General features: G+C 40.5%; 1 protein-coding gene across 5 annotated transcripts in view; it reads right to left on the bottom strand.

Annotated features, from left to right (window-relative positions):
- Nucleotides 1-25899, bottom strand: part of PIGN (phosphatidylinositol glycan anchor biosynthesis class N) — a 142312-nt gene that overhangs the window by 87064 nt on the left and 29349 nt on the right. For all 5 annotated transcript variants that reach the window (XM_084618707.1, XM_084618708.1, XM_084618706.1 and 2 more), the window contains 4 exons: nt 15948-16054; nt 11033-11157; nt 6263-6393; nt 1589-1705 (listed from right to left, as the gene is read on the bottom strand). In XM_084618707.1, coding sequence (XP_084474833.1) covers nt 1589-1705; nt 6263-6393; nt 11033-11157; nt 15948-16054 — 480 coding nt within the window. The remainder of the gene's footprint in view (nt 1-1588; nt 1706-6262; nt 6394-11032; nt 11158-15947; nt 16055-25899) is intronic.

The raw sequence follows: 25899 nt of genomic DNA, 5'->3' as shown, positions 1-25899 counted from the left end.
GGCACCTGAGGCACCTAGAGTGGAGCACTCTCGAAGAAGAAGAAAAGATTACCTCACCTACCTTGTTTCTCTCTTATCCTGGGACCAACATGGCTACAACTACACAGAAAACTACACCTTGACATTTCTGGCAGTTCAACCTTCATGACCTAGCCCTCAAAGTCAGCCATTTTTGCTTACTGTCAATATATTTATTTTGTGGCTTATTTTCAAACCTACTGGAGATGCACTAATTTTGTGCAAATACTTGATCCTAAAAAGTGAAATGTTATCATCTATACCCAGAGTAGTCAAATTTATTTAGTCTCTGACACCATTACTCTTCTCAAGCATATGGCAGAATGAAAACCTCAGGACTGCTCATTTTTGCCTCTTTACTCCCATCTCTAATGTAGCCGGACAAAGAATATAGCAACATAGAAACTTGCTACCCCATTGATCCTGAGCAATCTTAGACCCTCAGGAAGTCTTGAGAAATGAAACAAGTACAAAAATGGAGTACAAGAGAAAAGAGAAAGGCAAACCAAGTGCATGATGTAATATCTCAAAACATGCATGGCAACACAGAACCCCAATGACGTTTCAGTAGTCCAGTACATTAATATACCATGTATTTAGAATATTAAAGATGAACTCTATATTAGCACTTTGCAAGCACTGCATAATTTTTCTGAAATAAAAAAAAAATTTAAAGGGAAAAAAAGAAAACATAAGGAAGGGTCAAGGCAGTGCTTTCTTTTACTCCAAAAGCACAACTACCTTAAGTTCCACTACAGCCACAGAAAGGAAAATGAAACAGAAGAGCCCCCAATTTGCAGAAGAGGAGTGTGGGAGGAAAGCAGTATTTCCACGGCACATCCATTTCTTCAACAGAGAATACAGAAGTCTCTCTGTGCAAGAGACATGCATTTGGGGCTCAGGAGATTTGGAAACCGTGGGCTGTTGTCAGGAAGGGCTAAAGCCAGGAATATAGCTATGCTCTTCACTGCATTCTGTTCACCTGGAAACCTGCAGGATTACCCAATCAGTATTTTATGCAGACAGCTCCTCCCTTTTAAGAAACTCTTTGGGGATGGGGAGTATATTCAGGCCATCTGCAAAAAACAAGACCATGGCAGCATGACTACTGCTATGCTATGGTGGGGCTACAAGAAAGTCTGGAATCAGTGTAAAAGTATTTGGCTTCTGTGCAGATAAATTAACCTCAGAGGCATCCTCAGAACCATGCTTCATCTGGGACATCCAAAGTTTCTGGGACATGAATATCCTTCTCACACCTGTTGGGAAGCCCTTGATATGCTGATTGGAAGGTAACTCTGCAAGTGTGATTTTACTCATGAGACAAGCCTTCCACAACCATCACCACATACTCCCCCAACCACCCCTTTTTCTTGTAATGTAGAATACAAGGTACTCTGGGGCAAATTCTGCCTTTGTTTTCTTGCTTACAAACCTTACTGCTTCATAACTTCAATGCAGTTTAAATCGGATAGATGTGAGGTACAAATATTGCCCTTTCCCTTGAAAAGTAGTGCAACAAAACAAAAAGTAATTTCTTTTAATGTAATTTGGTGATTTGTTTACATACCTTTTAAAAATTCATCTTCAAAGAACTGGGATGTGACTTTCTGTGGATAATTCACTCCAGCTCCCCAAGCAATCAACGGTGTTAAAGTCTCTGAGGGATGGCCAGCTCCATGAGAGCCTACAGATATGACAAACCAAACACACAATGACTTGATAAGCAAGGCAAATAGTGCTCTCACAGAGCCAAGTTTAAATTTCTGCCTAGAAAAAATATCCTGTCTATATTCTTCAGGCAGGCTACACTAGCACCACCTGTTATTTTACTGGAATGACAAGAGACATTTTAGAAACCTTTCTTTTAAAGTGTGCACTTATGTAGTGCCACCCATTTGAGAATCACAAAGCAATTTACAAACATTGGCTAACTTCAGCTTCACCACACCCTCTGAAATAGATATTTTTCCGCATTTTAAAGTATGTGGAAACCGAGGCACAAGGAAATTCCAGTCAAAAATTTCAAATTGGAGTGCCCAAAGTTAAGCATTTAGGCTCCAAACCTTTGAAAACATATACATGTATCTAACTTGCATGCACCAATGAAACCAAAGGGATTACTCAGGTGTGTAAAGTTAAACATGTCTATAAATTTGGGCAAAGGGTCCTAGGCACCTAAATAATTGACTTGATTTTCAAAAGGTATAAAGTATCTGCAGCCTCCACTGTCCATCTCCAGTGGTGAAAGGTGCCCACTGAACAAGCTGGGGAACCACAGGTGCCCTGTCCTGTTCCCAGTATACCTTACAAAATGCATTCTACAAGGTGTGCGTGTGTGCGCGCGTGTGTATGAGAAGGGTTTGAAAGAATATCAAATTTAATTATGTAATTAAAGATGAAATCTTAATATATATGCTCCAGAGATAGAGTTGAGGTTGCATGCATGACAACTGGTAGGGTACAAATGAAAGGTTGAAGTTTGCTAACTAACTCTGCTTTCTTGTAAGCCGCTTCGAGCCTAAGAACCTGGAGATCTGGGAAGGATTTGTGGATTTAAGCCTCTACACACAAAGTTCTCCCACTTCTCTCTGTTTTGATGACTGGATCAGAGCCAATCAGTGAAATTGCTAATCCAAGAAGGATGGCACCTTGGGTAGAAAGGAAACTAGCTCTGAGAAAGAAGGGCAGAAGTGCAGGAGCAGGGAAGAATAGATGCTGCTTATCTGCATGGGCTCACTAAGGGAGATCTTTTCCCCTACCTGAACTTGTTTAGATTTTTTTCTCATAGTGCAGGCCTTGGCAGAGAGCAGACTAGCAGAGGTTCAAAAACTCCTCTCTCTGCTGCTGTCCCCAATGAACTGCAAACTGTTTTCTAGCAGTGGGAAGATTGGCTCTTAATGGAAGCATGATTATCCAGCAGAGAAGTCAGGTTGGTGTCAGGTGCTAAGACTACCCTTCTGAAACCCTCGGTGTATCCCAAATCCATTGTTCAGCAAAGCAGAAGGCTGCTAAGCACATCCCCCTGGGAACTACTCTGGGAAAATCTGCCCCAACCACTGCATTCCCTTCCAATGCAAGACTTCTTTTCTTTCTGAGTTCATATGCAGAAGCCTTTTGAAGTTGCTGCAGCAGCTGCTCAGTTTCTACAACTACTATAAGGATGTGGGATGTACCACTAGGGTTTGGAAGTCCCCAGACCCAAACATCAAACGGTTTCCAAGAAGATCTTCTCCTCCCCGGACAATGGCCTGGACAAATGGAGAAGGAAAAAATTTCCAGTGGAAAAAATAAAATATTTTTCAGGGGAAAGAATTCCTTGAAAAAGTCCTCGCACAGAGAGCAGAAGAGGCAACATTTGCTCTTCTCTGTAGAGCACAATGACTGGGATAGAATCAGATGGGAGTTTTCAGTTTCAAAAAGGGAGCTCTGCCTCCATTCATCAGGCATGAGTTAGGACCTCTCTCCAGTGTAGTGAATCCATCACAGGAGAAAAGTAAATTTTAGCGTAAATTTTTTTTGTTTTAAACTGACCCATGAATGTGTGCCACTGCCTTACTGAGTAGCCACATGACATTCATTCTTATTATCCCTTTCCTCTCACCTAGCTCTTTGCCCCCTATGTGTGTGTCTCTGACCATCATTCCTTGTGTTATGTCAAAATTAGACCATACGCTCTTTGTGGCAAGAACTGTGTCTTTACTTGTTTTTGTCAGGTGCCTAACACATGTTGAATGGACTCAAAATAAATAATAGCACAACTGTTAACATAAAAAAGTAGGGGTGGAAGTGACTTCGAGAGGTCATCTAGTGCTGTGCCAGGACCAAATATATCTAGATCATCCTCAACATGTATTTGTCCAACCTGTTCTTAAAAACCTCTAAGAATGAGGATTCCATAACCTCCCTTGGCAACCTATTCCAGTGTTCACTATCCTTATAGTTAAGGAGTTTTCTTCTAATAGCTAACCTAAATCTCCCTTGCTCCAAATTAAGCCGATTACTTCTGGTCCTACCTTCACAGGACACAGAGAACAATTAATCACCATTCTTTTTACAAACAGTCTTTAACATATCAGGTCCCTCCACCCCAGTCTTCTTTTATCAAAGCTAAATATGCTTTTTTTTTTGTTTTTGTTTTTTAACATTTCATCAACAGGTCAGTTTATCTCAACGTTTTATCATTTTTGTTGCTCTCCTCTGGACTCCCTCCAGTTTGTCCACATCTTTCTTAAAGTTTGGCACCCAAAGTTGGATGCCTTAGGCCACAACACTCCAACTGAAGCCTCAACAGTGCTGAGTGCAGCAAAACAATTACCTCCCATGTTGTACATACAACACTCCTTTTAATACACCCCAGAAAGATATTAGCCTTTTTTGCAACTGCACCACATTGTTGGCTCATTTCAAGTGTCTTCCTTTCCTTCTACTTTCAAAGGCCTTGCGTCATGATCAATAACCTCCAAGCTAGAGAGAGCTACCTGCAGAATCCCTAAATATTTTTCCAGGATTCCAAATGCACTTTTCACAAAGCTAGTTAATTTTCAGCTTGTGAAACAAAAATCAAAAATATGCATTAACAAAAAAGCAAAGTCAGGCTTAGGAAGATGATAGTGACACCCAAAGTCTTTCTATTGTGGTGAATGCTGCCTGTAAGAACAAAGAGGAAAAATGTATTCTAAAATTCAAATGTGCCAACATAAATGTCATCTACTCAACAATAAAATGTAATATTCAAACAGACCTTTGTTCTGCATATGAGCAAATGATAATTGGACTGATTGCTTTCAAAGATAGGCATAAATAAACTCTTATCCTCTCTGATGGATTATTAGGGAGTAAACAAATCCTGTTATTCCATCTCTGAACAGTTTGTAGTTTTATGCAAAAGGCATTAATCAACTCTGTATTTTACTCCTGAAATGTACCTGAAACATCAATGATTCACAATGCCTCATGCTAATAATTATAAATATACTGCTATTCAAAACAAATAGCTTCCAAGGATGCTGGGCAGGAAAGTCTCCATGGCTTACCACCCATTAGAACAGAATCTTCCTTCAAGAGGATTAACCTTACCTCAGAATTACAGAACGCTAATGGTAACCATTTATTCTGCCATACTTCCAATTGGACACACATAGGACTGGCCTAGTGAATGCTCAAGTAAACCCACATTCTGCATCCCCAAACACATCTAAGTAGAAATATATAACACCATGAGTTATTGCAGTTATTTGCCACATAGTGCCAGCTTGATACACAAACCCCACTTGTAATATTTGGCAACAAAAATACAACATAGTACTCAATCTGATTACATCGCTGAAACCAGATGTTGCTTTGCTTAAATGGGGCTACTCACAACAAGAGAAAACCTTAGAGGAGATCTTGAGCATGCTCTTTTTACCCTATTTAGTTTATGCTCCTCCTCAGAAGGCTATTAGATGATACAGATGCTTTCTGGAAGATAGATTCTTTACATGGAAGTTGCAATCTCTTTCCCCTTGAAGTCTGACTGTCACCATAGTGGTACATTTGATCCAGGTCCACAAAAAGAAAGACTGAAGTTTCTCTGAATCTCATGTGTCTTACACTACAGCACAACTGCTGCCAAGACCTCAGACTAGTAAAATGTACCTCTTTTTTGGTAGCTGACATGATTATTTTATGGTAATTAATTTTGTTGGGGGAGGAAGTCATAATTTATCAGTCTTTAAGAGAACATCTAGCCAAGCTTTTTCACACATAAGATGAACATGCCCTTTGGTGTAACTGATAACAACATGTATTAAAAGGACTTTTACCACACAAAATATTTTAAGTAGAAAATGTGAAGTGATCAAAGAACATATACATTAACATAGCTTTTTGTATGCAACTGGAAATTAAATCCCCTTGTGTTTTTATGGGGGTTCAGCTAGTCTCAACATAGCTTTAATTAGCTGCACAGGACAGCTTTTGACCTTTATGAAAAGGACGGAGACTCATTTAAATGGAAACTCCACTACAGTAAACTTTCTCTCTCCATGAGTCCTGAACTCCATCACTCCAGAATCTTCTCCTCCTCAGCCAAAGTTGCAGTGAGTCATTTGGCCCCATACAAAATCAAGCACCTGGCAGAGTGGAAGCAGCAGAGCTTTCATAGTGAGTGAAGCTCCCAAACCTGCTCATATTCTAAATAATCAGAAATTTGCCAATAATCTCAACTGCTAAGTAACTTTAGAGATTTAAAAAGTATCACCCCAATCTGTCATTCCATGGTCAGAAGTTAAGATAAAGGCAGTTTTTCCATCATTTCCATAAAAATCTTCAAGCAGTGAAACAATGTCATTTATGCCATCGTCAACTTTTCTGATATTGTCCTTGTATTCCCTATAGCAAGGAAAGAAAAATATATTATTTGATTTCACTGTGAACTTTGAATTACAGATGGCAGAATACAGTGTATATGGTAGATTACTCATTGTCATTAAGGCAAGCCTCTTGATTAGAGCCAACATCATGATTTACATGGCCTCAAGCTGTCAAAGGGAATCTAGAGGTGTCTCTTGCTTTCTCTAGAGCTGATACCGGGGGGCAGTTGAGTTGACCTGCTGCAGTGTGGTGTGGAGGGTTCTTGTACTGTTTGTGTCTATTTAAGGTCAAACTGGCCCTTGATAGAGGACTCTGGAATTTAGTAATCTAAATTCTAAAATCTAAATCCTACAGTAACTAAGTAGGTGGATAAGTGTGACAGTTCTCAGGTGCCCAGGACTGAGAGTCAGTTTGTTATCCCCTACCTCTAGCGAGAGATAGCCTTGCCCAATGGCTGGGTGTTAGCTCTCTAACACCACCAGCCTGTTAGTCATTCAAGCACTCGCCTCTGGCCAATGCCAGTCCTGTCTTCACCTTGCATGTTAACAGCAAGTGCACCCCAGTCCCCGAGTCCCTTTGAAGAGTTCTCCTGTGATACCCAGCCTGACACTGACTACTCTCAGAAATCTCAGAACCTTCACCCCCAAAGAAGCAGTGTATCCCAGTTTACTGGTTTTACCTTAAACCACCACTCCCGTAAATCACATGGCACTTGTGAGCACTTATAATAAAACAAAATTAGGTTTATTTAAGAAAGAATAGAGAGTCAACTATAAACAAGAAAGAGTGGTGGAAACAAATGGTTACAATACAAAAGCATAAAATGCAAACCTGGGTCTATATTTATTAATAGTTACCTCTCCTATCTAATAAAGTAGGTTGTTATCCCCCGACCCCAAGTTCAGTCTGTTGCAGAGCCAGTTGGCTTCACAGGAACTAAGATCCAAACTTTCATGAAAACATCCCCAGGCCACAAGATTTTTCCTCAGTGCATGGATACAGAGTGCCTCTCCCCACTCTGTGTTATGCCGAAACAGTCTTTTGTCTCTATGCATAGACAGGGCAATCTTTTTTTTTTTTTTTTTAAACCTCCATGTGGTTTTGATTGTTTGAAGTTGTCTCTGACAATTTTCCATTGATAGGCTTGGGATGGAGCAAGGCTAGATAATTGAACATTGCAATACATTGCAATACATTAATACGGTTAACCAGGGAGAAGTAACAATTCCTTCCTGCTTGAATGGGCCATCACTGAAACATATTATCCCCTGGTGACTAACCTCTAGATACAAGATTATAAAGTGCACTTTCAGTATAGTTACATGATTCCTTAAACATTACTGTTTGCCTTGTGAAATATCAGTTGAAAACTCAATCTGTAGAATATTATTGTCCTGGTACAATGTGTGTATCAACACTGCATGTAAAGTTATAAGATTTTACTGTATAACATTGTTGTTACATGCTCCAGAGTTAGAAAAGCAGGCCCAAACCCGTTTTCAAAGACAAAGACACACTGGCACCCTAGCCAGGTGTTAATGAACCATCACCTGTTCAAAGAGCCATTCTCTGGCATAGAGAAGGCATGAACAAGAAATGTACATTTTATCACAAGGATGACTCAAACCTTATGTCCACAAGAGACTGTTTGTCACCATGACTAAGCAAAGATGTTTCTAGCACAAGAAACTGAATTATAAAGAGGGGAGAAAAATGCTTGACCTCACTGTCCTCCTTCATCTCTGCTCATGGCATCAATGACTCTCAAAGAACTGAACTTGGGAGGGGAGAGGCTGGAGTGCTGGCTGGGAGGCTTTTCAGCCAGTACAGACTGCTATAAGCTTATGGTGAGGAAAACCTTCTGCTTTTAAGTTCACTTAGCTTGTTAAGTTAGGCATTTAGCTTGCATTTTATCTTGTATTTCTTTTGTAACCAATCCTGACCTTTATGCCTCATTAATTGTAGTCACTTTAAATTTTTCTTTTCTTTCTGTAGTTAATAAACTTGTTTCACTGTTTTATCTAACCAGTGAGTTGTGATTAAAGTGTGTGGGAAACTCCATTTGGGATAACAAGGCTGGTGCATATAATTTTCCACTGATGAAATGACGGACTTTATATGTGCTTGCATTGTTCAGCAAGATGCTGGCCAATACAAGATGCACATTTCTGGGGGGAAATCTGGGACTAGAGAATCTGCTGGTGTTCTTCTGCAGTTTAATTCATGAGTGGCTAGCTAGTAGCACTCAATACTGTGCAGCTGGAAGCATGTTTCATGCTGGAGCCTGTGTGTTAACTGACCAAGAGTGGCTGTTTACCAGTAAAGCAATGTAAAAGGCATCCCAGGTTGGAGAGCTGAGAACTGCTATTCAGCAATCCAGATTGTATCTGAGGAATGTTACAAATAACCGTAGATACATCTCACAATGATTATTAGTCTTGATAAGTTACGAGCTTTCTGTAGATACCTTACATGTTACTCCTTATGGATAAACACCCTGCAAGACATGTGTTTGGTGCAGTACCTTTGTCCAATCTGAGATAATAGTTTGCAAAGAACAGTAAAACATTTGGCAAGTAGTCTCCATGTCACAATAATTTAAAAGTGAACTGCAAACCTTTAAAGATTAAAAGTTTTAAAAGAGTCCAATGTATTAACACAGCAATTGTAGACTTAAAAGTGAAAGTTTTAAAACTCTTTTTTAAGTTACTATACATATCAATAATTGATTTCATGATGTAGTGCTTGTCTTGAGATTTTGATGAGCCTGGATTCTCTGGGCCCCAAACACCCTTGTGTGTCTGATGGTGGGCCACAAATCAGGAATTTTTAAGGGGGGAAAGCCACAATGACTAGTTTATCACCAACCAATCAATTCACATTTTTCTAAAAGGCTAGAAAGTATATCGTTTTAAAATAAAGACAGAGAGGAGCCCTGACACTTCCATTTAGAAGGCTCACAGTCATGTGCTTTGCCTTTCAAAGGTTAGCCCCAATTCCTTGCACTGTCTCAGGTGAAAAAGGGAAACAGAACTCAAGAGGAAAATGAATGGGATTGTCATAAATTTTGTTTCAAAATGTTTTTGTAATGATGTATGGCCTTAAAATTTTTTCTTTTTTCAATTGCCATCCAAAAAACTTGGCAGTTCACCTACAATAAGGCTGCAATATCAGACTTGTTATTTCTGGATTTCCTGTTTACTGTGGAATTAAGATGGACTCTGAACTTCATTTTGGGCAAAAGGAAAAACAAATAATCTGCCAGGTATTCTTTTGATTAGGTGTATAATTAATAAGTTTGCTACTGCCCTTGATAATTAGAATTAAGAGATATATGCTGTGACCCTAAGAACCCCTCAATGCCAACTAGGCAACTCCATAACAGCAACTCCTAACAAATTCACTACAACTAGCACACCACTTTCATGGCATTTACCCGAGCAGATATCATGTGAGATCTTAAATGAAAGCCGGTGTCAAACTGGTTATGAATATTGTTGTAAGATGTACGTACAGATGCTATTTCAGGAGCTGTATATGTACTGAAAATATACATTCTGAAGTTTGTCACCAACCAAAGAGAAAAACAGGGTTCTTCCAGATAGGAGATAAGATGTGTATCTCCCTGTCAAATGTAAATTAAGCATTGTAAGCCAACACAATGAAAGCCTTATTTACATATGGAGTCAACAGGAAAGGAGCACATCAGAGAATGAACCACCTGGGGTTGCCTTGTCTCTGGGGCAGACAACGACTTTGGGAAATATAAGTGGAAAGCAAAAAGACATCCCTTTATCCTGCACTAGAGGAAGTAATCAAGACAGTGTGATTACATTATTGAAACAGGATCCCAACTTGTCCTAGTTATAAGCACTATAAAAGACACTTGGGTGAGACAGACTTCCTTAGACAGAAGATTAGCTTCTTAAATTTAATCTCTAGAAAATGTGTTATTTTATATGTAACATTTCTGTTTCCATTATCATTACTCTCTCTCTTTCTTAAATCTTAACCTTTGATGATAAACTTCTTATTGTTTTCACTAGAAATCTATTTCAGTGCTTTGGTGTTAAATAGGACCTGATTTGGAGTTGAATCATCCAAGCAGGTGTGTACTGTTCCCTTGGGGATAGGCAACCCGGTATTTCTGAGAGGGTTCAGTGCATAAGAGGCTGAATACTACAGGGGAATGCTTCAAAGGGCTTAGGGACCAGCTATTGTTAATATGTAGGGCAAAGACAGGGCTGGCATAGCCAGAGAAGATTGTTTAGGTGCTAACAGACTGGAGGTGTCAGGGAGCCAGCAAATCTCCCTCTTGCTGGAGGTGGGGAGGAACAAGGTGACTCTCAGTCCTTGGCTGCCTGAGAACAGTCAATTATGCTAATATATTTGTATATGTTACTGTAGTTATATGCAAATTAATGAAAATTTGCTATGTTAATGTAACCTTATAAGATTTTAAACTAACAAAATTCAAGAAATTTAGATTTTAATTTTTCATGGCAATTTCAAACTTTGCCCCTTGTACAATCTCATCAAAACTGCAAGCATTTTATCTAGATTGGTAAATATTGTTGCAGAGAAAAAGTTGACTTAGGACAAAAAATATTGTGTGTTAAACGCTAACAAGCAAGTTATATTTAGTGTGTTAAATTACCTGGAGTTTGGCCGATGAGCATGTCCATTTGTGTCTATCCCTAGCAAATGCAGGAATAGAACCACTTTTTCTTCATTTACTTTAGAGAACAATGTTTGATTACTTCCAGCAGCTTGGAAGAAGTTCTATAGGGAAGAAACCATCAAAGGGTTATTCTGAGAACCATGGAAAAAAAGGAGACACAGCCTATTAAAATGCCGATTTTATTTAATGTTTATATCAGAGGAGTTGTATTGTGCAAAACTATGAAACAGCAAATTAATTACTGTGTTATTCTGCTTATCTGAAGATAATATTCCAGTAAAATTTTCACTGCCGGGGCTCATCTAGAGCAAGACAGGCAGAAATCTTCCAGTTCTTAAGCTTTTACAGTCCCGATGAGCAGTGATAGCAGGTAGGATTGTGAGCCATCCTTTCCTTCTTTCTTTTGCATTGGTGGTCACACACTATCCCTGAGTTTAACTCCTGCTTTGTAACTTTCCACTTATTTCTTAATATGAAATGGGAAACCAGGCATCCCAAATAAGAATGAGAAATAGAAAACTAAGATTTTTCCTAAATGACCATTATTATTAAAGTAAATATTGGTGTTAGCTGTCAGATGACCATTATTTTTGCATTCTACATGCAAACACAAACAAGTAACATCCCAAACACAAGAAAAATTCTAGGGAGTGGGATGATTTGGGTTCTACTACTTTGGAAACAGGTTTTGCAGGACCGACATACCAAAATATGGTTCATCTCCAGAGACCAAATCAAAGCAACAGTGTTTTGTAAATGTATGGAGTGTGGAACATGCATCTGCCTTGCATATGTCTGAACAGAAACTTTCCTGAGGCATGAGCTGGAAGTCACTCTGTCTCAGAACAAATGAGCCTTGGCATGGCCATCTGGTTTTACGCCAGCCATATTACAGTAACATGAAATGCAATCGGACAGCCATTTTAACGTGATCCTCTTAGTGACACTGCACTGCCACCCTCATGTTTTTGCTGCCTTCAGAGTTGTGTTCTGAAGACAGCAGCTACAGAGTTTCCTGAAGCTGGAGGTGACTCCCAGAGGTGGTGAGTCTGATCTCCCCCTGCTGCTGGAGTCCACGCTGGAGCAGTGAAATTGACAAGAAAGCTGCTCACAGCTCTGGCTGTCACCCCATGGTCTCCCGGCTTCAAGTTGGTCTGCCTTTGGGTTCCCGGCTCCCCGTTCCCAGGTGGGCTGGTGTCTGGGCACCCCACACCCCGCTCAAAACTGGTTGCTACCTGGGCTCCCCGCTCTAAGCCAGGCTGCCTCCTGGGCTCTCAGCTCCCACTGGAAGGCAGGTTGTGCCTGCCCAGGTCCCTCAGGGCTCCCTGCTCCCCACTGGGTTGCTGCCTGGGCTCCCACCACAGGCAGTCCGGCTGCACCAAGGCTCCCGGCTCCCTGCTGGAAGCCCTTAAATTGGCAGGGGTTTGAAGTGCAAGGCAGCCAGAAATAAGGCTGGTGGAAGCCAGAGTGAGACCTTGTGCTTGTAGGCAGGCTACTGCTGTTAGGGCTCTGAACAAAAGCTGCATAGCATAAAAATACCCAGGATTACAGGGCAAGCAGTGACAGAACCCATTACTCGTCTGGATGGTCCCCAGAATATCACATCCAGTCACTTAAATCTGCATATAAGTGGCATTATTATATAGTCTGCTTCTAAGTCCCTATTCAAGAAAACTATAATTGAAGTCACTGGGTATTTAAAACATGAAACACACAATAATATAGATTGAATAGGGACTCTGTAACTGATGGAATGCTCAGTTTGACTGCTTTCTGCAAACAAATTTTTGCAGGGGTCCACCTGCACATTTTTGATTGCAGGATCAGAACTCTTGCAAGGACTTCCAGACCACAGCCGGACTACCAGTGTTATTTTTGAATGTAGGAAAGAGTAAGCCTGCTTTTACATTTTAAAAAAAATATATCAATGAGGCAAATTTAAGTTTCAAATTCCTGAAATTACATTTTTTTTTAAAAAGTGGATCACGTTTCAAGGCAAATCCTTTTGAGGCCTAATTAGCCAGAATGCCATCTGAAATGAGGGAAATACAGCGCTGTGGTTTTCTCTTTTGCTAGATGAGTTCACATTAATTTTTAAAAATCTCACTTTCCCTCTATAATTCAAGATGTCCATGTAGTAATTTATTCTGATAGTCAGTGAAAGTCTGATGGGGGTGGGGGGGTGGGGGGAAAGACACCAGCAAATACTGGTTTATAATGAAAAACAGTTACCAACAATTTTCTGGACACTCCTTTCTGCAACTTGGCAGTCACCTCATTGACATTCAATCAATCAATCTAATAATATGGAACAGGTCAGAGAAGAGGAGCCATACAGTTTTGAAGAAGTGTTAATTTTTCAGATTTAAATTTTCACATGCATGCATAAGTAAGAGAAGGGAAAGTGTGTTGAGTGTGGTAATAATGAAGTGTAATAGGAGCAGGAAGAAAGACTTATTTTACAAGTTCTGCGGTGGGCACTCCATCTGGCTTTGTGCATATATTACATGACATTGCATAGTCCGAAATCAATGCAGGGTTACATACAGGTGTGTTACAACAGAGATAGGCAACAGTTAACATTTCACAATTTTGCAAAAGAGTGGGTAAGAATTTTAAATTCTGGTTCAGCTTCCGAATGATTTATTAATACATTAGTTGTACATATTAATAAAATATATAATGTTATCAAATGGATAGTAAAACTATGACAGTAACAGAACTTCCCATAAGTCATAACTACGTGGATTTTGTTGAAAGGGTGTAGATGCCTGTTTAATATAGAATGTAAAATTTCAAGCACCATAACTCTATTAAAGTTTCTCAAGTTTTTCTAAATTAATGAATTTCTAATTGAAACTTTGATAATTTCTTCATTGATTTTTCCTATCAATGTTTTCATTTGAGAGCCAGAATACTGTAGACTTGTAATATGCTTTTCTTTTTTAAAAATTAAATCAGCTGGTGATCAGAAAAAGTAAAAATTCTTCTAATTAAGGAGAACAGAAAAGGGATTAAGTGATTAATTTAACTTTAACCTACAATGAATGAATTTACATTGAAATACCCATCTGTTAAGTATTCAGGAAAGTGATGTGAACAATGGAAATAAATTAATCCACCCACCGTGAAATAGGCAGATACCTCATTATCGTGTAAAATGTGTTGAATATTTGAATGATCAGTTAGAATCACTCCTGCATTTTCAGTAGTTTAAGGTTGTGTGTCACCTGTCATTACAAAAGATATACTGTAGATACGCACTAGGAAACGCAGAAGTTATAGATCTACTCTGTCATTTAGTCCATCACCCTTGTCAGAGTTTACTGCAAGGAGCAGTCTTACATTCTAGTGCTTTATCTAAAGCCAGTTTTTAAAAACACTGAGGCTGCATCTACACTACAGCCGGGATAGATGCTCAGAGATCGATCCACCGACAGTCGATTGAGCGAGTCTAGTGAAGACCCACCAAATCGACAGCAGATCATTCTCCAGTCGACCCCTGTGCTCTACCCCCGATGAGAAGAGTAAAGTAAGTCGACGAGAGAGGGGCTTGAAAATAGTTATAACAGTAAATTTACATGGCAAGCTAAACTGATATAAGCCAATTTAAGAGTCTCCAAAGACAAAGGTACAACAATTTAACTAAATCATTTAAAAATTATCACACCTTAAGTTAAACCAGTTCACTTGTGTGTTTAGACTAGGTCATGGAGATTGGAAATGACACAAGTCATTGCACTGTGTGCGCGCCCACGGACTGGAGTGCCTAGCATCACTCACTCTAGATTTCCCCAAAGACAGAAAGGAGGGGCAGTGTGAGCTCATAGTATTACCTTCCCTCTACACCAACCAGCAGAAGAAGGCCACCCTAGGGGGAATTACAACTACATTATTTACAATGAAGGCTCACAAGTATCCTTAAATATCTACATTAAACCACACAAGATCAACTAAGTATGACTGTAAGTTAGAGTGTATTTTTAAGACGTTAAATTGTGGCTGACTTTTATTATTGACTTTGTAGATTAGTTCTAATAGTTTTCCATCTCTGAAACTGGATGACCACCTGAGGAATACTAATACTTTTTGCCCCTATATATAAAGTTCAACATTGAATATTTTGAGAAGAAAATAATGTTATTGCATCAGAAAGTTGTAAAGATAATTCGAGCTTTGTTAAAATGAACTAATGTCATAGCATTTTGCTCTTGTTTTTCCTCAAGCAGAAACTGACATATCATAGTCTAGACTGTAGCTTTGATGTCATGATAATTGGGGAATTCAAAATATGCCTATCCCTTGAACAGATATCTCCACTAGTATATTAAAATATGTATGAGTGGATACCTCATGATACTATGATGAATGACACTACACACTTATGCTGGATAAAAAGAACCCTAATAGTATTAGCAAAGAGATCAGAATTTCCTGGCTCTCCCACACCAAAATGCTTTAGTATGGATATGATACCCTAAAATAAAATACAAACCACAACCACAGATCCTTCACAAAGTTGATAGAAGTTCTCAGTAATGGGTCCCAGATTGCTTTTAAAAATTATGGCTTTATTTTAGGAAGTCATTCAACAGCTTAAAACATTTTCTATGGAAGAACAAGCAAACCTTGGTATGAAAGAGTGAAGTGGAGAGTGTTCAAAAACACTTTTAGTAGGGTTCAAACAATAAATATTTTACTACTATCAATTGTAACAGTGGTAGTATTTGGTTCAAGGAACCAGTACTGTATATTAATTATCTCCAAATTCCAGGTCAGACATGAAACCTAAGACCTTATTACAAACCCAGAGGTAAGTATTTTTTTCTATTGCCCAGTTGCAACCTGTGTCTATAATGCATAAGTGATATAAAACGAAATATTTATTCACCTTAACATGGTCAAAAACCCAAGTGTCTAGTTTAGTTGCATCTTGTGCTCCAAAGTCTTCCTTTTCTGCAGTGTAACAGTATGTATAAACGTGATCCCCACTGGCACCTGCAAAAACAACAATACAGATGCAATATTGGGTAGAAGCAAGAAAATTAAACTTCTGTTTCCTTAATAAAAAAATATATAGATTGCATGTTAAAATACAGGACATGAGGGAGCAAAATATTGATAAACCCATACAAAGACAAGAAAAGAGATTAGAAAGAAGAGATGCCTCTTGAATAATCTTAATTCTCTCCTCATTTTATGTTCTATTGTTTCTTGAGTTGTATAACTATTCTCTTATCAGCCAGTGTATCGATAATATCAATGTCAGAGATGTCTTTATGCCTTTTTTTAATCCATGTTATCCCTTCAGTTTCTGGAAGGAAATAATGTTTGGAAAAGCAAAAAGTGAGTGAAATACAATCCAATTTTATCAAAATGAAATGGGGGGTATAGAATCTATTTAGAACAAGAGTTTGGAAAAGGGCTTGTTTACATGAACACTTAGTTCATGGCAAGCCTAGAGTATAAATCTACCCCACACTAGTCTGCCATGCACTAAACAGTATGCCTATACGTGGAGATGGGGATATGATTCCCAACTCCAGGAGACTAAGGAAGTGAATTACACTAAATAGAATTAAGGACATTTTACTTCTGAATGAGAGTGTGTCCACACAGGGTTTAATGCAGTTAATTAATCCACTTCAAATTCACATCTTTAGTTAATTTGGATTAATTTTCCTGAGCACCCCATCTAGACAGCCCCTAAGAGGACGACTTTTTCACATAAGTAATAAATGCTTGATGCCGTATTTGAACTTAGATTTTCAGATCAAAGAGATTCTACTGTACTGGTTCTATCACTCTGACACAGATTAATAACTGGAAATTAAGAAAAGATATACCCAAAGGCCACTAAAATGCCATTTTACCACAGATATTGCAACATGGTGGTCAAGAGGTCAAAGTGCAGATCATTAGTCTGGAACTGGTGATCAAAGATGCAAAAATCAAATATAAAAAATCTTTACCTCTAACTTTGAAAAACTAAGACTTCTAACTTCCAGATATTAAACCTAATGTGAAACCAAGTGAGAAATGCCATATCATTGAGACTTTAATAAACGAAGTAACGACACTCAGATTTAAACAGAAAAAAAAATGAGTAAAGAAAACTCAAGGTAAGATGCAAATTAGTTACTTCCAATCAGCTCAGGAGGGCAACCACATTACTGTAATATGCAAGAATAATTTAGGAATGGATTGAGACCTGCACAATCTTCAAAGTCTATATCTTTAAAAATTAGGTCTGATGTATAAAGGCAGGCGTCACTTTAATGAATGAGAATTTTCAGAAAAATGCAAACGTGCAACAACGTGTCCTACTGACGTGGAAAAATATAGTATCTGGACAAGACAATCTCATTTTGTACACATTAAAGACTATATCATGCTGTCTTGTGAAACAGAGAAAAGAGAAAACACATCAAAGTACTGAATTTCTAAAGTCCTGATGAGATCTGAAATCAGGTGGAACTTATACAAATTCTGCAGTCTGGCTGAGCTGTTGAAGTCACAGGGCTCCAAGCAAGGCTATTTCTATTATTTCTGTATAAACTCCCAACAGGGAAATGTTTTTCTGTCAGTTCATAGCAACATAGAATCCAACTGATTTGTTGGTTGTTCAATTATATAGTGCAATTTCCAGGCTTGTGGGTGAACTAACATACCAAGCTCAAGAGCAAACATTTACCTGGATTATACTAAAGCCTAGCTGAAGTGTTACAAAAACTTCAATACCATTAAAGGATTTTAGGACAGGAACCTGAAAGATGTAGCCCTTCATGTGTCATCCCTGTTTTACAATGGGGTTTATTTAAAAATCCGGAACACATACTATAGTTTGCTGACTTGCTGTCAGAATAGTGAGTAGAATCCTCCAAGGCACTTTTAAAAATCTGTTTATTACTGTCAATGGAGTTGATCTGAGTGGATAAAGTATACCAAAAAAGGAGGCAGAGCTCATCAGCTTTGGTGGCTATTGCAACTGGCCTTGTTGATATCATAGGATGATGCATTGTTATACCATCTTCTGGTGATGGGATACAACAAGGAGAAGAAATTGGGGATCAGTCTGAAACAAATTCCTGTCCCTGAGAAGTGCCAGAGCCGGGAAACCAAAATTAAGTATGCAGTGTATGGGCTGATTAGGGGTACACTCCTACCATTCCCCACCCTAATTTCTACCTGGATGAAGAATTTGTATTAATGTAAAAAAAATAACAGAGGGTGCAATGGGTCCTTCTATGGAAAATTTTGAAACACTTCACTGCATTTTGGATTATATTATGACATTTCAAAAGAGATATGAAAAATATCTACTGTGTATCCATCGGCGATCTTCCTGATAACACCATCCTGGCCACTATGGATGTAGAAGCCCTCTACACTAACATTCCACACAAAGATGGACTACAAGCCGTCAAGAACACTATCCCCGATAATGTCACGGCTAACCTGGTGGCTGAACTTTGTGACTTTGTCCTTACCCATAACTATTTTACATTTGGGGACAATGTATACCTTCAGATCAGCGGCACTGCTATGGGTACCCGCATGGCCCCACAGTATGCCAACATTTTTATGGCTGATTTAGAACAACGCTTCCTCAGCTCTCGTCCCCTAAAGCCCCTACTCTACTTGCGCTATATTGATGACATCATCATCTGGACCCATGGAAAAGAAGCCCTTGAGGAATTCCACCATGATTTCAACAATTTCCATCCCACCATCAACCTCAGCCTGGTCCAGTCCACACAAGAGATCCACTTCCTAGACACTACAGTGCTAATAAACAATGGTCACATAAACACCACCCCATACCGGAAACCTACTGACCACTATTCCTACCTACATCCCTCCAGCTTTCACCCTGACCACACCACACGATCCATCGTCTACAGCCAAGCTCTGCGATACAACCGCATTTGTTCCAACCCCTCAGACAGAGACAAACACCTACAAGATCTCTATCAAGCATTCTTACAACTACAATACCCACCTGCGGAAATGAAGAAACAGATTGATAGAGCCAGAAGAGTTCCCAGAAGTCACCTACTACAGGACAGGCCTAACAAAGAAAACAACAGAACACCACTAGCCGTCACCTTCAGCCCCCAACTAAAACCCCTCCAACGCATTATTAAGGATCTACAACCTATCCTGAAAGATGACCCAACACTCACAAATCTTGGGAGACAGGCCAGTCCTTGCCTACAGACAGCCTCGCAACCTGAAGCAAATACTCACCAACAACCACATACCACACAACAGAACCACTAGCCCAGGAACCTATCCTTGCAACAAAGCCCGTTGCCAACTGTGCCCACATATCTATTCAGGGGACATCATCACAGGGCCTAATAACATCAGCCACACTATCAGAGGCTCGTTCACCTGCACATCCACCAATGTGATATATGCCATCATGTGCCAGCAATGCCCCTCTGCCATTTACATTGGTCAAACTGGACAGTCTCTACGTAAAAGAATAAATGGACACAAATCAGATGTCAAGAATTATAACATTCATAAACCAGTCGGAGAACACTTCAATCTCTCTGGTCACGCAATCACCGACATGAAGATTGCTATCTTACAACAAAAAAACTTCAAATCCAGACTCCAGCGAGAAACTGCTGAATTGGAATTCATTTGCAAATTGGATACTATTAATTTAGGCTTAAATAGAGACTGGGAGTGGCTAAGTCATTATGCAAGGTAGCCTATTTCCCCTTGCTTTTTCCTACCCCCCCCCCCCCCCAGACGTTCTGGTTAAACTTGGATTTAAACTTGGAGAGTGGTCAGTTTGGATGAGCTATTACCAGCAGGAGAGTGAGTTTGTGTGTGTGTGTGTGTGTGTGTTCCCGGGGGGCCGGGGCGGGGGGGAGGGTGAGAAAGCCTGGATCTGTGCTGGAAATGACCCACCTTGATTACCATGCACATTGTAGGGAGAGTGGTCACTTTGGATGAGCTATTACCAGCAGGAGAGTGAGTTTGTGTGTATGGGGGTGGGGGGGTGAGAAAACCTGGATTTATGCAGGAAATGGCTCACCTTGATTATCATGCACATTGTAGGGAGAGTGGTCACTTTGGATAAGCTATTACCAGCAGGAGAGTGAGTTTGTGTGTGTGTGTGTGTGTGTGTTCCCGGGGGGCCGGGGCGGGGGGGAGGGTGAGAAAGCCTGGATCTGTGCTGGAAATGACCCACCTTGATTACCATGCACATTGTAGGGAGAGTGGTCACTTTGGATGAGCTATTACCAGCAGGAGAGTGAGTTTGTGTGTGTATGGGGGTGGGGGGGTGAGAAAACCTGGATTTATGCAGGAAATGGCTCACCTTGATTATCATGCACATTGTAGGGAGAGTGGTCACTTTGGATAAGCTATTACCAGCAGGAGAGTGAGTTTTGGCGGGGGCGGGGCGGAGGGTGAGAAAACCTGGATTTGTGCTGGAAATGGCCCAACTTGATGATCACTTTAGATAAGCTATTACCAGCAGGACAGTGGGGTGGGAGGAGGTATTGTTTCATGGTCTCTGTTTGTATATAATGTCTACTGCAGTTTCCACGGTATGCATCCGATGAAGTGAGCTGTAGCTCACGAAAGCTCATGCTCAAATAAATTGGTTAGTCTCTAACGTGCCACAAGTACTCCTTTTCTTTCTACTGTGTATTAAGTATCTATCTTTGGAGACAGAACTGACAGGAGAGAGAAAGCCTCCTTTTCCCTCTATACTGCCGGAGGAGAGGAGGTGGCAGATATCAGCACCTCCCACATCAGATTTCTCTGTCTGATGTGTCTTCTCACCAACAGATTGCAACCTCATGGTAGGGACCAGAGTCATATTCAAAGAGTGCAGAAGGGATATGCAAGGTCAGCATCTTAGAGGGTGATGCATGTCAGTCTTCAAGCTGAGAACTGTGTATCTGGTTCCGCTAGTCATTAATAGCAGATTCATTAGGCATCACATGCTGTTAAAACAGTATGTCAGGCATGCTATATGTGAACCGGCAAAGGGTAGGACCCTTCAAGAAAAAAAGAGCAGTTACTCACATAATAAGTATGCTCCTTTGAGGTGCTTGCTTTCATGGATATTGTGTCAGTGATGCAACTTGGAACTTTTGAACAACAGTGTTTGCTGAGGATGCCCCACATGCGGCCTGTCTGTATCTCTGAACCCCACAACCATAGTTCTAGTTAGCAGCATTAGAATTCTTAGCCTCATCTAGTCTCCATCAAGGCTCCAATGAGTTGTTCACATATTATTGCAGACCTACCTAAGCATGGACAAAGCCAAATATAACATTATGTCTCCTGAAAAGTAGAGCTCCTAGCTCTGCTACTGCGGCAGTTTCTCTGTCTGACGAATTCCCCATGGTTCACCAGTGGAAGCACCACTCTAACATCTATGTCAGAGGGGAACTCACAATAGTAAACTTTAGTATGTGCCCAGGAGTGAGGAACTCGTAGGGAGGAGGCACAGAAAGGATGAAGGCAAAAGGCAGTTAGGAACTGTAGCGAGGTGGTGTGGTTCCCGCCACCCCAGAGAAGGATGAGCCTCTCCGGACACCAAAGTGGATGTAGCCAGCGAATCTTGCACCCACCCCCCAGAGGTCAAGGCGCAGGACAGGAAGTATAAAAGCACAACCCCAGAGCTCACTAGAGGAGCAGCCTCCAGAGAGGCCAGACGCCTGCGGCCTAGCTCCCGGTTGGGAGACCCTGGCAACTGGTGGCGGACCCGAAGTCTGGCCTACCCAACCAACGCCAGACGCTGACTAGAGCCTGGAGGAGCTGCCAAGCCTACCCCTCGCCAGTTACCCAGAGGAGCTGCCAAGCCTACCCCTCGCCAGTTACCCAGAGGAGCCCATGGTGCTTGACCCCTCCCCTGGAGGACACCGTCCAGACCCAGGTACCTCTAGAGGGGGAGTTAGAAAGTAGCCCGGGGACAGCCTACCCTAGCTTGGCTGCAGCACTCCAGAGCCTATGTCAGGGTGTTGCAGCCAGGATCCCCACTGATGCAGCAGTGGGTCTTCTGCCACTGCTAGGGCCCCAGGCTGGGACACAGTGGAGTGGGAGGGCCTGCATCCCCCTGCCACCCAACTCGCAGGTGGCAGTCTCCCCCTCTCCCAAGTCCCTGGGCTGGTTGTTCACCTGCCTTTGCTCAGTACCTGTCTAAGGGCCTGAGCCATTGACTCTCTGCTGCCCTGCCCTGACACAGGGCCTGGGCCTGCCAAGTATAACTGTTTGCTCAGCCTCTGCCTGAGGGCGTGAGCCACTGACTCACTACTACCCGCCGACTGCAGGCCAGGCGTGAATAACTGTTTGTGTTTGCCTCTACTGCTGCCACGGCGAGATTCCCCATCAACAACTGGAAGGAAGTACCAAGGTGGTGTGGTTCTCCGCCGCCCCGGAGAGGGACGAGTCCCAGCCAAACCCCTCTACAGGAAGAAAGGCTGTCTGTGATGGAATGTGAACCAAGGGAGCCTGGGCAGCAGAGAGCAGCTAGCATCTGCTAACAAAAGTAGCTGATGGACCTGAGCAGTTGGGTTTTCTTGGCTAAAGCAGTAATGATGGACTGGGGGGGAAAAAACTTTTTTTCTATTTAAGTCCAAAATTTGAAAAGTGGTCTGTGACTGATATGTACTGAAAATGGGTGAACTTGAATTTGGGGCTCACGAGGACTATGGTGGTTTAGCTAGTTTCAAGGCCAAATTTAAAATGGACCATTTTTAAAATCTTTCCTTGGCAAAAATTAATATATATTTGACACTAAAATATTTTAGAAACTTCAATTATCCTCTGAAAAATTAGTGTTAAATTCAAAGACTAAATGCATTCATTAAAGAAAGAGATACAGTTTAAGCAGAATTAAAATCTATCTGCAAATATATTGTACATTAAAGTATGGAACTGCTACTGTGACCAATGGAAAATAAAAGACTAAATCACCTTGGTCAAAAATCTTTCAGAAAATCAGATTTCTAAGGATCAGTATTTTGGTATTTAAGAAAAACAACAATTAAACCCCATTATTTTAGTTGGGGACAAAGAATCTATTATGTTTTAGGTTTCTCTACTGAAACATATAATAAATCCTTTACTCTAATAGACTTTTCTGACAAGACAAGGAACTGTCCTAAGAAACTATATTTAAGCATTGTTTCAGATAGAGCCATGCTAGCTAGTATTTTTCTCCTGGTTAGCTTAGACTGGAATATACAACCGTTGTGTAGAAGTTACATTGAAATTTGGATGATTTATTCAAATGTTTGAAAAAGTCAAGGATAACTAATTCAATTATGGAAACTATAATTTTACTCATTGATGATTATCAGACAGCAGGCTTTTCATGTGAGTGTTCTGACTACTTAGCTATAAAGCGGTCAACAACTGGTATAAAGCAGTGGTTAGAATCATAGAATATCAGGGTTGGAAGGGACCTCAGGAGGTCATCTAGTCCAACCCCTATGCTCAAAGCAGGACCAATCCCCAATTTTTGCCCCAGATCCCTAAATAGCCCCCTCAAGGATTGAACTCACAACCCTAGGTTTAGCAGGCCAATGCTCATACCACTGAGCTATCCCTCCCCCCAAAGAAACCGGGTGCTCCAGGTGAGGTTTGAACTCACAATTGCAGCATCAATCTACACAACACTGCTCTATAAGTACTTTGCGCTAACCCATTGCGCCACTGCAACCCCTAGTTCCCATTGGCCTGGAGCAGCGAACCGTGGCCACTGGGAGCCGCGATCAGCCGAACCTGCAGACGTGGCAGGTAAACAGACCAGTCCGGCCCACCAGGGCCTTTCCCTGAACAAGCAGCAGATCGGCTTTGAGAACCATTGGTATAAAGGACCATAGTTTGTTATTTTATATTGTTAGCATATAAAACAAACCTTTATAGTAAGCGAAAATAAATACCTCCACTAATATTTAAAGGTGAATTTAACTCCTCCTTAGAAACTACTTATTTCAATCCATGTTCCAGAGTTGTATATGCTTCTTAATTACTTCAATGTCAGATTGTACCACAAGTTTCTCAAGTGGTGTGGTAATTAGCCATTTACCTACTTTCTCAAACAAAGCTAGTGAAAGATAGCACAGTACACTAAAACTGAATTCCACAAATCCTTTCCCAAGAACACATGGCTGCAAAAATGTAAACAATCTGCCAGTGGGCTGGATGCCACATTCTCTTCCCATCCCCCGCAAACCCAAGCTTCAAGCAGAGGTCCTGGGAAAGATAGATTACCCAGAAGAGATATTTTACAGCTAATCATAAAACTGTTTTTAGATTAACGCAGAAATGGAAAAAAGGAGCGGGGGAGGGGGGGGAACAAATTATTCTCTCTTAATCCAATCACTGAAAATAATGGGGTTCAGGCAAAGTACAGTTACTGTCATCATTAAATATATTTAAAACAATTCTCTCAATTCTAAAATTATCTAGGGGGAGGAAGTCCTGGAGTTTATCATATTATTCTGGTTCATGGATTTCAAATTTAGCTACAACAGTAGAACGTACATTCTTCTTGCAGGGCTGGGGGGGTTCCTCCACATCCTTTTCACAGTCTCTAGGATCCCCAATTTGTCCCCTGTTTATATACCCTACTCTAAGTCCCCAGAGCATAGCCACCATCCTTCTGATCAGGACCGGACAGAATTTCCTTTAGAAGTCCCTTAATTGGCTGACATGTCTGCACACATTGGGAGATGGGATTTACTATACGTTTTCTCACTCCTATTTTAGATGACTAAAATATAAGTGGGAATACAGTATATTGAAATGCAAACAATATCTAGGACCAAGCACATTGCTTCCTGTGTACTCCCAGCCTTTACCAACCCAGGGATTGAGAGATCAGCACTAGTAATCTAATTCTGAGCTCAAAGATAGCATCACAACACTCCATGTTTGCATTTCCATATACTGTATTCCCACTTATATTTTAGTAATCTAAAATAGGAGTGAGAAAACGTTTAGTAAATCCCATCTCCATTTAACATGTACAACAGGCACAGGAACAACAAAATGAGGAAAACTCAGTTTCTTAATGAAAGTCATAGCTATGTCAAATTTAACAGTAATTTTTAAATTACAGAAGTTTCAGAATTGCAACAGTATATGCAATTTTAATATCACACACACTGGACCTAAGAAACTACAGTTGGGGCTAAATTGCACTATTTCGGCACAGCCCTACACTGGAGAAAGTGTGAAGCCAGGAAGATCTTGATTTGGGGTGGTGCAGCCTGCTCCCCAGATAAGCCCAACACTTTATCAGCTGGTGTGGATGTGGGAGGAAACAAATCCTCCATCCTCTTTGGGGCAATTAAAAAAAAAAACAAACAGCTGCACACATAGAGAATAGCCTCGGTACTCATTCAGCACAGAGTTGGTTACTGCTTCTTTCCCTTGCATGGCATATCCAAGGATAGATAAGATTAGGAAAGCATCAGAATACACCATAAACAGTAGTGAGAAGTTATGCTCTATTTAAAGCTTGTTTTCTTTTCTGGTTGGTGATGAGGAATTTTTCCACCCCACTCCCAAATTAACAGGCTTCTTGCTAGAAAAGACGTGTTAGCATTCTCTGTGTTAATAAAGTCACAACCACCATAAGGCATTGCTGGAGAATTTGATTTACCTATTGCAAAAGACCAGGACTTATCCTACTCCTCTATGTAGTATTTCAGTAAGGTTTTTTTTTTTATAATTTGTATGTAAAATGTAATTTATAATACAAACAAACAAAGCCCTACAGAAATGCTAGCTGCTGGTAAATCCTGCAAATACCTCTCTGACTAGTCTTTTAAACCACATCATAACCACCAATGTAG

The sequence above is a fragment of the Lepidochelys olivacea genome, assembly GCF_965140295.1.
Source record: "Lepidochelys olivacea isolate rLepOli2 genome assembly, chromosome: 2".
NCBI classification, from domain to species: Eukaryota; Metazoa; Chordata; order Testudines; family Cheloniidae; genus Lepidochelys; species Lepidochelys olivacea.
The sequence above is the reverse complement of the archived record's forward strand: the minus strand, read 5'-3'. Positions and strand labels throughout refer to the sequence as shown.